General features: G+C 46.7%; 1 protein-coding gene across 4 annotated transcripts; it reads left to right on the forward strand.

Annotated features, from left to right (window-relative positions):
• The first annotated feature begins 2,469 nt into the window (after window positions 1-2,469).
• CGREF1 (cell growth regulator with EF-hand domain 1) lies at window positions 2,470-17,820 on the forward strand. 4 transcript variants are annotated; one of them, XM_057740411.1, is made up of 6 exons: window positions 2,473-2,571; window positions 14,483-14,570; window positions 15,547-15,612; window positions 15,700-15,770; window positions 15,910-16,034; window positions 16,232-17,820. In XM_057740411.1, the coding sequence occupies exons 1-6, from the start codon at window positions 2,493-2,495 to the stop codon at window positions 16,676-16,678; spliced, it is 876 nt and encodes a 291-aa protein (XP_057596394.1). In that variant the 5' UTR covers window positions 2,473-2,492; the 3' UTR covers window positions 16,679-17,820. The 4 variants fall into 4 exon arrangements, with proteins under 4 accessions (XP_057596395.1, XP_057596394.1, XP_057596396.1 ...); XM_057740413.1 differs by lacking the exon at window positions 2,473-2,571 and adding an exon at window positions 3,126-3,199; XM_057740414.1 differs by lacking the exon at window positions 2,473-2,571 and adding an exon at window positions 3,175-3,199 and having other exon boundaries at window positions 14,489-14,570.
• Window positions 17,821-17,892: the final 72 nt, after the last annotated feature.

Below are 17,892 nucleotides of genomic sequence, written 5' to 3' on the forward strand. Positions count from 1 at the left end.
TTGGGATGCTCTTCCTGTCTTCACTGGGATATGGAAACAAGGAATCTACTAGAGCAGTGACTCTAAACCTTGAGCGAAGGTTGGAACCGCGTGTGAGTTTCTAAAGCTAGCAGTGCCCAGGTCCCAGCCCCTGATATGGTTGGTCTGGAGAGGAGCCTAAGTAGTAATATAACTTAAAAGCTCTCCGGAAGATTCAAGTGTGTAGTCAGGGTTGAACCCCTGCTATAGAGCATGGTGCTAGATAAGGGAGGTACTAGCTGCAGAGGGAGCCCTGGATGAGAGAAATAACAGTACATTTAAAGTGAAATAAAATAAGTAGGAGTTTCCAAAGCAAGGTGGAGGAGGGGAGAGAGTAATTGTTCCAGGAGAGGAAACAGCATAAGCTAAAAGCCTGGATGTGAGACACTTCTTAAAGGAAACAAAAGAAATTTTCTGGAGCATATGAGATGGTCAGGAATCAGATTGTGGCAGCTGCATGAAGGATGTTAGAATTTATTCTAAGGGTGGAAGAAAGCCATCAAAGAGTTCTGAGATGGGGTGGGCAATATGATCAGAGTTATATTTTAGAAGAATCATTCAGGCTACTTGGAGAATGGATTGGAGGAGGATGAGAATGGAAGTAGGCCAATTAAGAGGCTGTTAACAGAACTTGGGCCTGGACCATGGCTTCCTGGACTGGGGGAAGCTTGGGAGAGGAGTGAAGATCTTTAAGATATAAGGCAGAATTGATACGACATGGTAGTAGGTTGGAGGTGGAGGAAGAAGGAGGAATCATAGATGACCCCCAGTTTTCTGACTGCATATAGATTCAGGGATGCATGGTGGTACTTGACCCTGGGATAGGGAAATGGGGGGAGGGGAAGTTTTGAGGGAGGAAGATGGTGCATTCTGACTCAGACATGTAGAGGCTGGGGTGCTGGTAGGCATTCTAATCGTGTTTTCTTAGATTCTGAATTTGTCTATTTGGCATCCATTAATCACAAGGACAAACTAACAGCCAAAGTTAATCACATCTCCCCTGCAATCCAGAGGCCGTACTCTGGACTGCTTCCTTCATCCAACTCTCACACACCAAACCAATATTTTCCCTTTTCTAAATCAACCCAGGACTAGGGACCAGTCAGCTAGGGACAGCCCCTATGCCCCACAGCCCTCTAAATTTATTCAGACTACAACCCAAACCTGCTTACCCTGCCCTGTCTTGCTTTTCTAGCTTAATAAAGGCTGTGGCCTGTGCCTTCCCCTTGCTCCTTTCTGCCTCTGACCTACATTGGTGCTTCCCTCTGTGGTGCTGTGTGGTGAGCTGTGCCTCTTCTTCCTAAGGGAACTGTAACATTAAACTTTTCTTTCAGTGGCATTGACCTCTCTGTTGTCACTCAGTCACCTTTAAAAATTAAGATCTGGCACAGAGCAGTAGGCTGTTCAGTTTCTGAAGTAGTCTGGGGCTCAGAGATTGGAATTTGAGATATGGTAGTTAGATGATATATTAGCTTACAGGGTTGCCGTAACAAAGTGCTGCAAACTGGTGTCTTGAACAACAGAAATTTATTGTCTCCCAGTTCTGGAAACTGGAAGTCCAAGATCAAGGTGTCAGCAGGATTGGTACCTTCTGAGAGCAGTGAGGAAGAATCTGTTCCATACCTCTCTTCTGTTCCTGGTGGTTTGCTGGAAATGCTCAGCATTCCTTGGCATGTAGAAGCTTCACTCCAATCTCTGCCCGCATCTTCACATGCTGTTCTCTCTCTCTCTCTGTGTGTGTGTGTGTGTGTGTGTGTGTGTGTGTGTGTGTGTGTGTGTGTATGTGTCCAAATTTCCCCTTTTTATATGAACACCAGTCATATTGGATTAGGGGCCTATCCTACTCCTGTATGACCTCGTCTTCACTAAGTATAACTACAACTACCCTATTTCCAAATAAAGTCACACTCTGAGGTATTTGGGGTTAGGACGTCAACATATGAATTTTTGAGGGACACAATTCAACCCATAAGAGATAGTGATGGAAGCTACTTGAATGGAAGAACACATGAGCAGATGGAAAATGAAGAGAGAGCCCAGGGGAACTCCAACACATGAAGAAACTAAGAAGAAATGACTAGAGAGAGAGGAATGGTGTTGCAGAAACCAACGATACCATGACCCAAAGAGGTAGTGTTCTCCTGTCCACCACAGGAAGGAAGACCTGGTGACTTTGATGAGAGTGAGTTTGTTGTTGTGGATGGATGCTGATGGGAAGGAGCTGATGGGGAGGGAGGAGTTGAAGATTCCAGAGAGATGAGAAGTCATTCGCTCAAAGAACTGTCTTTGAGCCAGTGGGTGAGGAAATAGTCTGAGGCCTGGGTGGAGGAACTGGACGCTTTGAGAAAACTGGTGACACTGCATTTTGACCACAAAGCTACAGCCACACACTGCAACACTGTGCTGGCAAACAAGTGCTCCATCGCCCTCAAGATAATACTTTCCCAGGCCCCCTCCCCCCCACCGTGGCTCATATGGAGCCACTTCTCAGTGACATGCAGTCACAGTCACACAGTGACACCTTCACCGGAAACCGACAGTCACGGGTGTCACGTGAGTATCCCAACTCAGGAAGAGTTCACCCAGATACCCTAACAGACACCGCTAACATCCTGTGCGGTCACACACCGGGACAGTCAGTCACACATTGACCATGCTCTCTCAAGTACTGCCATACTGGATACACAGCCACACAAAACACTCCCTTCCGTGTCACAAGTCCCTCACCGACACAGCCGCATACACCTGTCACAATCACGCCGGCTAACAGTAAGTTACATCCCATCTTGTCACGCACATCTGGGTCCCAGCAGGGAGTGAGCCCCCAGCTGAACTTGCTTCTCATACACATCAGCTTCATCATCTGTCTCGTCGCCTCTCTGTCTGCCTAGTTGTCCGTGTCACACACAGACACACACGCACGCACCACACTCGCCGTGTGTGGGCAGCCCAGGGCCGGGGTCTGCGGGCCGGGCGGGGCGGGGCGGGGGCCGTGCCCGCGGCGCTGGCGCTCCGGACTCTGCCCCGGCCAGGGCGGCGGCTGCCGCCGGGAGGGCGACGTGGAGCGGCCACGTGGAGCGGCCCGGGGGAGGGCCGGGCGGCGGGAGCCGAGGCGCGGCGGCGGCGGCGCACAGCCTCGAGCGACGACCCAGCCGGACCGGCCCGTGCCGCGCAGCCGCAGGTGGGTGCGAGCCCCGCCCGGGGCTGGCGGGCTGGGGGCCGGCGACCCCGCCGCGGGCAGCCGGGGATGCGGCGCAACGCGGGGTGGGACCGCGGGCGGGGGCGGCCTCCTGGCCTCGGGGTTGGATGCTGAAGGCGCAGTCCCTCCGCATCCCCTGCGCCTCAGACGTGGCCGGAGCGCTGGCTCTGGCCTCTGGGCGCCTCTCCGAGGTTACCCCTGAGAGCAGGTAGAGGGAAGGCCTGGAAAGCGAGGCCTGAGCGCCCTCGCTGTGATGAGGGGGGTTCACAGTCCCCCAAGGGCTTTTCCCTCCGGTGTCTCATTCGTTGCTCTGACACTCCCGGGGGGTCGGGGAGGCTGGCGGGAGTTTCATCCTCATTTGGCAGCGGAAGAAAAGGGGGATTGGGGAGGCACCGGGTTATCACCCAGCTAGAAGCGGCAGGGGCAGCCCAGCTCTCAGGTGTGGGACCCATTTGGCTGTATAGCCACTGCCTCCTCTCTTGGGAGGGGATGGGGGTGTGGTACTGGGAATCACAGGCGGCACTGGAGGGATAAGTTAAGGGAGAGGACTGAATTCAAAATAATTTCCCATAGTTTGAATTAGGCAGAAATGGAATGGATGCCCTGTGAGGTGGTAGGCTTCTGTCCTGGAAAGTCCAGTGGAGGCTGATGGCCATTGACAGAGATGCTGTGCAAACAGTTTTGCACTAGATGGGAAGTCAAGCAAGTGAAAAGGCACTGCCACATCCTAGAGTCTCTGAAATTCTCAGGGAGCATATACTCACTGCCACGCACTCAACCTGCATTATTCCATTGCATCCTCCCCAAGCCCCTACCAGATAGATACTGCTATCCTCATGTTTTTAAAGGGAAGGTCCCAGGGCTCAGAGGCATTAAGACATCTGCCGGGATCACACTGTTAGGACTGTGAGAGGCTGGGTTTGATCAGAGGTCTAACTCCAAGGCCAGGCTCTCCTCGCATGTACTAGTGCAAGGCTTGAAGAAAGAGGCTGGAGGATCATTGTGAGTGAGTGTGTGTGTGTGTGTGATGTGAATAACTGTATTGAATTCTATCACAGCTCTAACCGTTGTGGTGACTTTTCCGTGGTCATTAGGGTAAATTATGTTTATGCACATTATAGGTACAGACAATGATTAGGAACATCTTTATTTGACAGGCAGTGGTTCAATAGCTGCTTTATTTCTGTTGCCTACAAAAGCTTTTGTAAATACTGAAAGTGTGAAGAAATCACATTACACCAACCTTATTATATGTTACTTGAGGTGCCTTAGCCTGACTTCCTTTTTATTTTTTATAAATTTATTTATTTTTGGCTGCATTGGGTCTTTGTTGCTACATGGGGGCTACTCTTTTTCGCTGTGTGCTGGCTTCTCATTGTGGTGGCTTCTCTTCTAGAGCACCGGCTCTAGGTGCGTGGCCTCCAGTAGTTGTGGCACGTGGGCTCAGTAGCTGTGGTTCGCAGGCTCTAGAGTACAGGCTCAGTAGTTGTAGCACACGGGCTTAGTTGCTCCATGGCATGTGGGAACTTCCTGGACCAGGGCTTGAATCCTTGTCCCCTGCATTGGCAGGCAGATTCTTAACCACTGCGCCACCAGGGTGAGCCCTAGCCTGACTTCCTTTAAATAATAGAGGTGAGTCACCTGTACTAAAAACATCATGTTTGGAAGCATGACTTAGGAGAATATTACTGAGATGACACTAGAAGTCCATATGCAAGTATTTGTTTCTGAAGTGGACTGCAACCTGAGTGCTGAGGTTGTCAGGAGGGCCCAGGATATCCCAGGTAAAGGGTGGAACAGCTTGGGCAAAAGCACTTCAAAGAGAAAGTGAAAAGTATTTCTGCAGACTCCAGTAACCCCTCTGTTTGAAGCAGAATGTTAGTATAATGGAGCACTGGAAGATGAGCCGAAATGGTAACTTGATATCTGATTGTAGAAGGCCTTGAATGTCCAGGTGAAGACTCTGGACTGCAATAGAAATAGGGAGCCATTGAAGGTTTTGGAGCAGTGGAGTTCCAGCAAAGGAAGATTACTCTGCGTATAGAGGAGTCTTTAAATCAAGAAGATAGTAGAGGCAGGGACAAGAACAAGAGACTCCTTGTGCAAGGAGTAATTCATTATCCACTCAGTGTTCCCTGTAACTGTGTGAGGTAAGTACTGTTGTTATCTCCATTATGCAGATAAGTTCAGTGAGGGTAATTAACCTAGCCGAGGTCAGGGGGACAGTCTGTGGTGGAGCTGGGATTTGAACCTAGGTCTGGCTGGTTCCATAGCTCTGTCCTCTGTCCACTGCACATGCTGAATGGTTGCATGCATGTGACATAGGACCAAGAGGAGGAGAGTAAGGGTGGTTCATGTGGGCAGGGTTCAGAACCAGTTCTTACTATTCAGGAATTAGTGCAAAAATAAGATTAAGAATTTCAACACAGAGACAGCAGAGCATTAGACTAAGCCCAGGGCCCTTCTGAGAGCAGGGCTCTTTGTGACTGCCAAGAAGCCGTAAGACAACTTGACAGATCACCTCAAAACTTAGTGGCTGAAAACAATAGCACTGACTTTGCCTGTGAGTGTACATTCTGGGCAGGGCCGTGAAGGAAAGCTCAGTTCTGTTCCATCAGTGTTGGCTAAGGCAGCTTGAAGGCTGGGGCTTGGAATCATCTTCAGGTTTGCTCCCCTGCCTGGCTAATTAATTGGCTGCATTGGGTCTTCATTGCTGCACATGGGCTTTCGCTAGCTGCTGTGAGAGGGGGCTGCTCTTTGCTGTGATGCACTGGCTTCTCATTGCGGTGGCTTCTCTTCTAGAGCACAGGCTCTAGGTGCGCGGGCTTCAGTAGTTGTGGTGCACAGGCTTAGTTGCTCTGCGGCATGTGGGATCTTCTGGACCAGGGCTCGAACCTGTGTCCCCTGTATTGGCAGGCGGATTCGTAACCACTGCGCCACCAGGGAAGTCCTTGTTATGTGCTTTCTCCACATGGTCTTTTCATCATGGCAGACTTCTTCCACGGTGGTTCAGAGCTCCAGAGAAGCATATCTGCATGTCAAGGGAGGGAGAGAGAGAAACCAGAACCAGGCATAAACCGTGTTGCCTTTTATGACTCAGACTGGGAGGTCACACAGCATCCTTTCTGCTGTTCATTAGAAGTCCAGATCATATACAAGGAAAGGCAAATTTGACTCCAATTATTTCCCACAAGAAAGAATTGGTAGACAAACCAGCACAGTTGGCCTAATGAGTGGCTGGCTTGGTGGGATCTGATGAGTGCTGCCCCGTTATGCCTCAGCTGCTATCACCAGAGTCATTCTTTGCAGTTTCCAAATGTCCTCTTTTAACAGGCAACTCCTAGGGATGGTAACACATTAAGCCTAGATAATAGGTTTTGGCGGCTCTGAGGGATTTAAATTACCCCTGTGCCTCCTGTTGGCGTACCTCCTGGCAGTAAACAGATTGGAGGAGAAAGCAATTTGAGGGTACCCAGGTGGGGAGATCAGGATGGTGGGTATGTGTGAAGCCACTGCAGAGCAGTCCAGAAAAACTTCTGGGAGGAAAATGCCTGATTGTATAACTAGGCACTGTGCTTTGCATATCTTGTCTCATTTAACCCTCACCACAGCCGAAGTGCTCTCACCAGCCTCGTGTTACAGGCTGAGGTTCTGAAACACAGAAGTCACACAGCTAGTGAGTTGCAGAGCCTGTTATTTGAACTTAGGCAGCCTGAGGTTAGGGCCCATACTCTTAAACTTTGGGCTATGCCACCTATTCCTTAGCAATTCTGTGTTTTTCTATCTTTCTCTTAATCATTGTTTTAACATTTGTAGCTTTTCCTACTTACATAAATATGTAAGCTTTAAGGAGGAAAAATAATAAGTAATTTTACCTAATATTATCATCTGACATAAGATAGTGCCTCACATAAGAGTAGGCGCTCAATAAATATTAAAGAAATGAATACCATTTGCCCTCATTCTATAAACTTATGTTTACACTTGCCTTTCCTACAAACACTGCCCTTTCTGGTCCTTGTCACGAAAGGTCTTGACTTCGGCTGCTGCTTCCATGGTGTCCTCTGTGGCATCCAGTCCAGGGTCCATACCTTCTGTCATTCTCCTCTTGGCCTCTCCTGGCCAGCTGGCCCTCTCAGCCATTTCCTGCTCCTCCTTCCACCTTAGAGCCTAGAGGCCTCAGCCCGCTCTATTCAAGCCCACAGCACGCTGAATACCAAGAACTTGGTGAGGCAGCCCTCCTGTCCACTCACCTATACCCTCTCTAAGCCATTGCTTCCTAACCACCCAGCACTCTGTGGGCAGGACCTTCTCTCTAATCCTCACGAGTTAGGCACATAGCTCTGCAGTTCTTGGATTTCCACTCAGTCTCCATGGGGTTTCTATGGAGACTTCTGTCTCCAAGCCCTTGTTGGAGGTGGTGCTGAACTCCACCCTGCCGAAAATCCAAATAGTCTTGAACCCTGTTCCCTCCAGTCCTCCATCATTTGTCTTCTTGAACTTGATTCATGGTGTCTTTCATAATATAGAAGTTTAAACTTTTGATTTACTCAAATCTGTACATTTTTTCCTTTAAAACATGAATTTGAAATATTTATCATTTTTAATGGCTCTGTTAAATAATATGACTTGCGTAGCCACTGTCTAAATGTCACAGTTGTTTGTAGTTCTTTGACTAATATTAATAGCACAGCTATAAATCTCTTTATAATTTCTTTTCTGTTTGTTTTCTTCCTTCTGTAATCCCCAGGATGACACTGTTGGGTAGAGGTTTTATGGCAATTAATACACATTTGCAGATTACTCTCTAGAAATAGTTTAGGTCTGTAGTTCCTCAAACAATATAGGTTAATAATCACTAATTCGATTTCTTCAATGGTTAGAGGACTATTAAAATTTACTATTTATTTTGGTGTCAGTTTTGCTGTTAAGTTTTTCTAGGAAAATGGCTATATCTGCTAAGTTTACAAATGTCTTCTATTTCTGTATGTATGTCCCCTTTTAATTCCTAATATTGTTTATTTGTGGCTTTTCTCTTTGTTCTTCATGAAAATTGGCAGAGGTTTTCTAGTTCTTTAGTCCTTTTAAAGAAACACCATTCTTTGCTCCTCTCTATTGTATTTTAAATTTCTTCTAACTTTTATTATTTCATTTCTTCTAATTTCTTTGTTCTCTTTTACTAGCTTCTTGAGTTGGAAGCTTAACTCATTAACTTTTAGCCTTTCTTCTAATATAAATTTTTAAGTCAATCCAATTTCCATATATATATTATATAAACACATATATGGTTTTTTGTTGTTTGTTTCTGTTTTTGTTTTTCGCCACACTGCATGGCTTGTGGGATCTTAGTTCCCCAACCAAGGATTGAACCCAGGCCCTCAGCAGTGAAAGCTCCGAGTCCTCACCACTTGACCGCCAGGGAATTCCTCAATCCATTTCCTCTATCCATTTCCTCTCTAATACTGCTTTAGCTACATATCTTGTTCTGATGTATGTTTTTCCAGTATTATCCAATGCTAAGTATTTAATGGTTTCTATTATGATATTATTCTTTGATCCATATTTAAGTGTGCCTTTTAAATTTTTTATATAAATGAGATCTTTTACATCATTTTTGTTATTGATTCCGAATATAATTGCATTTAGTTGTATAACAGTATGAGACAGATTCTGTAATATTCATTGAGCCATATTCTTTGGCCTACTTTTTGTCAGTTTTTATAAATATTCCACAGGTATTGAGAAGAATATGCATTTGGTAAGTGACTGGATTTGGGTTCTCTGTTCATTAGCTCAGGCTTAGTAAATGTTTTATTCAATCATCTACATTCTTACTAACTTTTAGTCTGCTTAATCTTTCAAATGCTGTATGAGTTATGTTAATTTCTCCCACCATAATGGCAGATTAGATTTTTCTGATTGAGTTTATGCCAGTTTTTTTTAAAGACTTTGTTTTAGAACAGTTTTAGGTTCACAGCAAAATTGAGAGGTTTCCCATATACCTCCCACCCCACATATGCACATTATCAATGTGCCCCACCAGAGTGGTACACAATGAACTGATGAACCTTTACTGACACATCATAATCACCCAAAGTCCACAGTTTACTGCAGGGTTCACTCTTGGTGGTATACATTCTATGGGTTTAAACCAATGTATAAGGACACGTACCTATCCTTATAATATCATACAGAGTATTTTCACTGCCCTGAAAATCCTCTGTGCTTCACCTATTCATCCCTTTCACCCCCAGTCTCTGGCAACCACTGATCTTTTCATTGTCTCCATAGTTTTGCCTTTTCCAGAATATCATATAGTTGGAATCACACAATGTGTAGCCTTCCCAGGTTGGCTTCTTTCACTTAGTAATATGCGTTTAAGATTCTTCCATGTCTTTTCATGGCTGAATAGTTCATCCCTTTTCAGTACTGAGTAATATTCTTCGTCTGGATATACCACAGTTTGTTTATCCATACATCTATCGAAGGACATCTTGGTTGCTTCGAAGTTTTGGCAATTATGAATATAGCTGCTATAAACATCTGTGTGCAGGTTTTTGTGTGGACGTAAGTTTTTCAGCTCCTTTGGGTAAATATCAAGGAGTTTAATTGCTGGATTGTATGGTAAGAATATGTTTAGTCCGGTATGAAATCACCTGTCTTGCAAAGTGACCGTACCATTTTGCACTCCCACCAGCAATGAATGAGAGTTTCTGCTGCTTATCATCTTTGTCAGCATTTGGTATTGTCAATGTTCTGGATTTTGGCCATTCTAACAGGTGTGTAGTGTTATGCCAGTTTTCATTTTAGGTGTTTTGAGGCTATGTTATTAGGTACATACAGGTTCAGAATCATAATTTCCTCGGGGATTAAACTTTTGTGCATTTAGTAATGATACTCTTTTATCTATAACAATGCTTTTCACCTTAAAGTCAATTTATCCTAATGTCAATAAAGCTATGCCACCTTTTTTTCCTCTAGTATCACTTTATATATCCTTCCTCCATCATTTTGCTTTCTGTGTCTTTACTTTTTAGGTTAGTCTCTTGAAAATTGCATGTAACTTGTATGTTGTTATATGTACCTTTTGATAATCTCTATTTCTTAACTGATGAGTTTATACAATTATCTTTATTATGATTGCTGATATACTTGGATCTATTTTTACCATCTTATTTTATGCTTTCTATTTGTCTTCCTTTTTAATTATTTAACTTTTAGGTTCTTTTTTATTTTTCCTGCCTTCTTTTGAATTGATTTTTTTAAAATTTCATTCATTTTTTTCTCTGCTGGCTTGAGGTCAAGCATTCCATTTCTATTTTTTTAGTGGTTATTAAAAATTTTTTACATACATATTTAACAGTTGATCAGTATGGCTACTCTTTTCCCAAACAACCATCTTCACTTTATATCTTAATGTTGTCCAATAATGTAGTTCAGTCCACCTTTTTTGCCCCATATATTAACGTAATTATCATTGTTCAACAATCCCTGTTAGATTTTCCCACATTCTTTCTGATTTCTTTGTTCACCACCATTTTTCCTTGCATCCCAAACATTCCTTCTAGGATCATTTTCCTTTTTCCTAAATTATATCTCTTAGAATTTCCTTTAATAGAGAACCATTGGTAGTAAATTCTCTAATTTGTTATCTAAAGTTTATCAAAATTTTGTTTAATGTCATTCTTGAAAGGTATTTTTGCTGATAATAAAAGTCTAGAATGGCAATTTCCCCCCTCCCCCTCTTTCTCAACATATTAAAATACTATACCACTGTGTCCTGGCATCACCGTTGCCATTGTGAAATCAGCCGTCAGTCTAATTACTCTTCCTTTTAGGTGATTTGTCTCTGACTGCTTTTGAGATCTCTTTTTCTTGGCGTGACAACTCTAGATGTGTATTTCTGTTTATTTAATCTGCCTGGGATTATTGGGCTTCCTGGATAGGAATATTAGTGTTTTGCAACATAGTGGAAGAATCTCAGCTATTATTTCTTCAAATATTGTTTTAAACCTAATTTTCTGTATTATCTCCTCCATGCTGCTTTGTTTTTATATTTTCTATGTCTTTGACTCAATTGCCTGCATTCTGGATCATTTATTTGTTTAGTTCTATTCTACAGTTCACTAATTCTCACATCGTCTGTGTCTGACCTAGTTAACTCACTCATTGCATTTTAAAAAAATTAACCTTGAGAATTCCCTGGTGGTCCAGTGGTTAGGACTCTACACTTTCACTGCCAAGGGTCCGGGTTCAGTCCCTGGTTGGGGAAATATATCCCACAAGCAGCAAGGTGCAGCCAAAATAAATAAAAACTATTTATTTATTTATTTATTTATTCATTCATTTATTTATTGGTGGTGTTGGGTCTTTGTTGCTGCACGTGGTTGGGCTTTCTCTAGTTGCGGCAAGTGGGGGCTACTCTTTGTTGTGTTGTGCAGGCTCCTCATTGCTGTGGCTTCTCTTGTTGCAGAGCATGGGCTTCAGCAGTTGTGGCACATGGGCTCAACAGTTGTGGCTCACGGGCTCTAAAGTGCAGGCTCGATAGTTGTGGCACACGGGCTTAGTTGCTTCTTGGCCTGTGGGATCTTTCTGAAGCAGGGATTGAACCTGTGTCCCCTGCATTGGCAGGCGGATTAACCACTGCACCACCTAGGAAGCCCAATAAACAAAAATTTAAAAATCATTCTTTTCTTTTTATTTGTATAAGTTACATTTTGAGAGAATAGTTGTTTGAATCCCAGCTTTATGTGGGGAGTCTCTTATTAGTCTCTTCACACTGAGTGGGCCCAGGCTTTATCTCTGGTCTCTTCTATTGCACAAAGCACTCAGCTGATAATTCAAGTGCAGTTGGTTTGGTTTAGCCAATACTCTTCAGGCAAAAGTTGACTTAAAGCACAGTTTTCCCCCAGGGATTACTGTTTTCATTGTGCTTTTATACTCTGGGTATTTCTTACTTTCTTGCCAACTAAATGCAGTTAAAAATATACTTTCTATTTTTATCCAGCTTTGTAGTTGCTTTCATTGGGACATTTATTTTCATACTCCCGGACATGAAAGTCTGGATGTTTTTCTAGTCCATCCCTTCACTGAGGTGTGTTCACTGTGGGGGGACCTCTAAGTGTCCCCAAGTGGTATGGAAAGCTCAGTTCTAACTGCCTCCCTTGGATGGGTACAAGACCTGTCTTGTCTCCTGGCTACAGCTAAAGCCCAAGGATCTATGTTGCCAGCTGAAGTTCATGAACACCTTTAAGGCAGCTGTGCACCTATTTGGCTACACCTGCAAACTACATAGACTCACTATAGCTATTAGGGCCAACATATGCATAGAAAAACATATGCACAGAAAAACGGAGACAGTTTCTATAACTCTCAGTAGCTTCACCTTCTTGTGGACTTCCATGTTTTGTGGCTTCTTCTTCAAGGCAGCTCTACTTGCACAGCTAGGTATACATGTATCTACCTGTTGGCCAGATGCTCACTGGCTGTAGGAAGAGCTCTTAGGAAGCCGATGTCCTCCCCTGCAGTTGTTCTGAACCTTGTCAGGGTCATGGAACTCTTCAAGAATCTGTTGAAAGCTATGCTCCTTTCTCCAGGAAAATTCAGTGCCAGCCAAAGTGTAGGGTACTATTTCAGAGGGTTCCTGATCCTCTGCTCCAGACCACCAAGCATCTGATGATTTGTCTTCCCAGAGGTGAGTTTGAGGTCTCAGGCCTCAGCTCTGGAGGGCTTCTGCTTCCTCAGAAACTCACCTGATATGTACACAATCCTGGGACTAATTGAAAGCTTCATGCCTAATCGAAAGCACTTGATCGATCCTCTATTTTGACTATTTTCATTTAATCAAGTGATTGTGCTGCCAATGAGCCTACACAGTGTAGGTCTAAAGGAAAGTTTTTGTTTTTTCCTTTCTATTGGGATCTGGTTTTCCTAACTGCATTTAGTAAATAGCAATTCTTGGGACCACTGTTGGATTGATCCTGATTTGCTGGGTTTTCAAGCCCTACCTGAGTGTAGACCTATTTTAAGGAGTCTGATTCTCTCTTTTTTTTTAATAAATTTATTTATTTACTTATTTACTTATTTATTGGCTGTATTGGGTCTTCGTTGCTACACACAAGCTTTCTCTAGTTGTGGCAAGTGGGGGCCACTCTTCTTTGTGGTGTGCGGGGCTCCTCACTGCTGTGGCTTCCCCTGTTGTGGAGCACAGGCCCTAGGCGCGTGGGCCTCAGCATTTATGGCACATGTGCTCAACAGTTGTGGCTCACGGGCTCAGTTGCTCCGCGACATGTGGGATCCTCCTGGGGCAGGGATCAAACCCGTGTCGCCTGCATTGGCAGGCGGATTCCCAACCACTGCACCACCTAGGAAGCCCTGATTCTCTTTTGATTTGTTCTTCAGTGAGTTTTTAACAAATACAAACCAACAATCTGTTTCCCTCCCTGTTTAAGGTTTGGTCTTTTTGTGACTCTGCATTTTTAAAAATTTTATTTATTTATTTTTGGCTGCATTGGATCTTTGTTGCTGCACATGGGCTTTCTCTAGTTGCAGAGAGTGGGGGTTACTCTTCGTTGCTGTGTCCGGGCTTCTCATTGCGGAGCACGGGCTCTAGGTGTGTGGGCTTCAGTAGTTGTGGCATGTGGGCTCAGTAGTTGTGGCTTGCGGGCTCTAGAGTGCAGGCTCAGTAGTTGTGGCACATGGGCTTAGTTGCTCCGTGGCATGTGGGATCCGCCCCGACCAGGTATCAAACGCGTGTCCCATGCATTGGCAGGCGGATTCTTTTTTTTTTTTTTTTTTAATCTTTGGCAGGCAGATTCTTAACCACTGTGCCACCAGGGAAGTCCCCTGACTCTCTGCATTTCTAATTTCACCTTTTTCTTAACCTCTCTGAACTAGTTTCTACCTGTAAAATAAGTGGACTGAACTACATCAGATATGCTTAAACTGCACTTCTCTGAGTGCCTGGGGGGCTGGCAGGGCAAGAGGAGTGGGGTGTGGGGAGAGGCTCCTGCCCGCAGCGTGGCTTCCCCCAACACAAGTTTGCATTATCCACTTTACACGGTGGATCCAGGATAAGATTTATTTTGAGCAAAGTTCCATGGGGGATCACTGATGTCTGTGTGTGGCTCCTCCCTGGGTAGGAGTCCTGTCACCTGAGCGGCAGCTAAGGGCAGGGAGAGAGGCATTCCTGTCTAACCCACCGATCCCCCCCTCTGTGGCAGACACTCCTTCCCTCTAATTCCCTAACCCTGTTCCTACTTCCAGTTACAGGAAGGATGTTACCTGTAATGATGAGAATGCTAGTCCTGCTGCTGCCTCTGGGTCAGGCTGCTCCCAAGGATGGTACCATGAGGTAATGGGATTCAGAGGGAAGGGCCATGGGCTGGGAGCAGAGGGTTCTCTGGAGAATCGGGGGGTGTGGGCCCCTCTGGGAGGCGGGAGACTGGGTGTACACTCCCTGGCTTCTGTATCATCCCCACCACCTCAGCCTCTGCCTTGTGCCTGCTGGAGTGATCTATGCCAAGTGGGCATCAATACGTTTGCTGGACCCACTTGGAAACTGGGAACTCATTTCCAATGAAGTGTGACGCTAAGAGCTTGGGAAGGGGCTGCAGTCCTCTCACCTCTTCCACCTTATAGTGGAAGCTCTAAAGAAATAGAGATTATTAGCGTATCATTTCTATTTTATTTGAATATCTTTCTCGAGGTTCTGTGTACGAATACCATGCAGTATGAATACTGGCATCCCACGTCTGGACTGACTTGGGCAAACAGGGATCCCTGTCCAGAACTGTGAGCAAATCTTAAGCTTTAAAGACTGACAAAGAGCCCCTGAGCAGACTGAAACTCCAAAACCAACAAATATGCTCTCAACTTGGGGTAAAAAAGAGTCCGTTTTGTGTCATGGAGCAAATGGGGTCTGTGTAGAACTGGGCAGTGCCACTGGGCTCAGCCAGAGACCTGTCCCTTGGCTCCCAGCATCACAGTAGGAGAGGGGCCACGATCCACACTGTCCTGCCGCCCACTATGCTGTTTTCTTGGGTCTCCAACTTGTGTCTACCAGGCGTGGCCTCCTCTGGCCTCCACCAAACCGGATGTTTTATTGGGCTTTTCACTGAACATCTAAACTAGGAATCTGCAGAGGCAGAGTCTGGGGAGTAAGGTTCTGCTTCTGAGGAACCTCCCCACAAGGTTTTTGGGGACCTGGAGAAGCAGCTCCCTTTGGATCTGGGGGGAGAACTCTACCAGGAGCTTGGGGGTGGAAGGCTGTGAGGCTGGGCCCTTGGAGAAGGGTCTTTGCAAGGCCAGTCCTTCCCTCCCTCCTCCAGGCTGGACCCTGAAGGGCAGCATCTGCCTCTGCCCAACCCCTTCCAGCCAGGCCAGGAGCAACTTCGGTGAGTAGGTGCAGGTGGAGGGTCTGAGGGCCAGGCCTGGGGCTGTAGACCGGCCTCTCGTGGGCTGATTTTCTGCTTTTCTGCCAGACTTCTGCAGAGCTACCTAAAGGGACTAGAGAGGATGGAAGAGGAGCCAGAGCACATGAGCCGGGAGCAGGGTAAGGGGCTGGGCTGATGGGGCCAGTGGACGGAGGGCTCAGGGCAGCCAGAGCTGGGACTGACCTCGGGCCATCCCAGCACTCCTGTCTGGTCCAGCTGTCCCCTGATGCCTCTTCTGATCCAGCCTCTCTTCCTTAGTTCTCCTCTACCTCTTTGCCCTCCACGACTACGACCAGAGTGGACATCTGGATGGCCTGGAGCTGTTGTCCATGTTGACAGCAGCTCTGGCCCCTGGAGCTTCTGATTCTCCCACCACCAACCCGGTAAGCCCTGCTGGGTGGGGGCCCTTCTCCTGTGAAGAAGACCCAGCTCTTTGAGGCTTTGGTTTTTTTCATCATGACTTTTTTGGTGAATCCCCTGTAAAAGGAGGGCTCAAAGCTCTCATGGCAGGGATGCAGGGGGGTATTGGGAGGGTCAGGGTTCCTGGGAGTATCTCCAGTCACTATAGACCCTTCCACAGGTGATCCTGGTAGTGGACGCGGTGCTGGAGACTCAGGACCTGAATGGGGATGGGCTCATGACCCCTGCAGAGCTCGTCAATTTCCCTGGAGAGGCCCCGAGGCTCGCAGAGCCCAGAGACCCCCTGGAGCCACAAGATGTTGGGAGGCAGCCTCTGTTGGCTAAAAGCCTATCAAGACAAGAAGCACACGAAGCCCCGGGTCCCAGAGAAGAAGCTGGGGGAGAGGTGGAGGCCAGAAGGGAGTCCTTGGAGCCTGTACAGGAGGCTGAGGTACAGGTAGAGGCTGCAAGAGAAGCCCCAGGCCCAGAAGCGGAGGTTGGGGGACAGGTAGAAGCCAGAGACCCTGGAGAGAGAGCAGAAGAGCTTCCAGGGGAAACACTGGAGTCTAAGAAAACCCCCAATGAGCTTGAGGTTCATGCAATTCAGCTGGAGAATGATGAGATATAAACCTTGCGGATACGGGTTTGCACCCCTAGAAGTCTCAGTGCTGGAACATAAGCCCCAAAGGGTAGGGTGTGTATTTTAGGACAACAACCACCTCTGTGCCCCCTTCTTGGCCTCAGTAGGTGTCAGGTCTTTCTGTGCAGCTCAGGGAGACCCAAAGTTGAAGGGCAGCTTTAGGGCCCAGACAACCAATAAAGAACCGAATGAACCCATCCCCTGGACCATTGATCCACTGGTCCAGCCCGCCCTGACCTCAGGCTGCAGGGGGTCGGGACTGGGTGGTCCTCTTGGGAGGGCAGGAACTCCGTTTACCCAGTGTTCCCAGATGGTGCTGAGATACAGCAGAGTACAGCACTAGGCCACAGCCAGCTGCTGGCACCCCAGGGAAGCGAGCTCAGCCTTTCCCTGGGGCCCAGCTGCTAGAGCGCCCTCCTGCAGTTCAGGGCAAATCTTCTCCATCACCCTGTATCTGCTCCCCACCCCTGAAAATATTAATAATAACTACCATTTATTGAGAGCCTAGTATATATCATGCTGGACATTTTATATACTGTGATTTTATCCTCATGGTAATTCTATGACCAGGCAGAATTAGCTCTATTTGAAGGATGAGGAAGTTGGGGAAGATGGAGTTCAGTAATGTACCCATGGTGACAGCTAATTAAGTGGCAGATTTGAATTCAGGTCTGTCTGACCCTAAAGCCCATACCTTTTATCACATTCTATGGCCTAACCCCCCTGTCCCAACTCCCATAGGAAAATTCGCTAATTCCCACACACACTCAGACTGGGTCTCCCCCAGGGAAAGCAGCACTGTGCATCCCGGGTCACATGTGTGGCTGAGGCACCGCCTTCACTGCAAGGCGGCTCCGAGGGCGGGGCGGTCAGGCTCGGGGGCAGTCACTGGGGACATATTTTTGGACGGCAGAGGCTCCACCAGACCACAGAGTAGGCGCCCTGCCCGCTGGCCTGTCAGGTTGGCTCAGCCATGTGGGCACTCTTGTGGCCACTGGAGTCTTGTGACAGCGCTGGGGCGCAGAGGAGCTTTTCTCATGGCTTCTGGTTATCTGGAAGGTTCCCTGGGGTGCAATGGGTTACGTTTCCTCCCCTACCAGGAAGGCTAGGAGTCTGGCCCTCTGCCCATGCCTCCCCTGCCCCACCACCCGCACCTGCTCTTCACCAGGAAGAGCTGAGCCCCCAGCAAGGGCACAGCTGGT

Source organism: Hippopotamus amphibius, chromosome 7, assembly GCF_030028045.1.
Source record: "Hippopotamus amphibius kiboko isolate mHipAmp2 chromosome 7, mHipAmp2.hap2, whole genome shotgun sequence".
In the NCBI taxonomy this organism is placed as follows: Eukaryota; Metazoa; Chordata; class Mammalia; order Artiodactyla; family Hippopotamidae; genus Hippopotamus; species Hippopotamus amphibius.

Excerpts from the sequence above, each read along its gene's own strand:
- CGREF1 (XM_057740411.1), top strand. The coding sequence starts at position 2,493 with ATGGAGCCACTTCTCAGTGACATGCAGTCACAGTCACACAGTGACACC. Across the intron at positions 14,571-15,546 it reads CCCAAGGATGGTACCATGAG|GCTGGACCCTGAAGGGCAGC; the intron begins GTAATGGGATTC and ends TCCCTCCTCCAG. Across the intron at positions 16,035-16,231 it reads ATTCTCCCACCACCAACCCG|GTGATCCTGGTAGTGGACGC; the intron begins GTAAGCCCTGCT and ends ACCCTTCCACAG.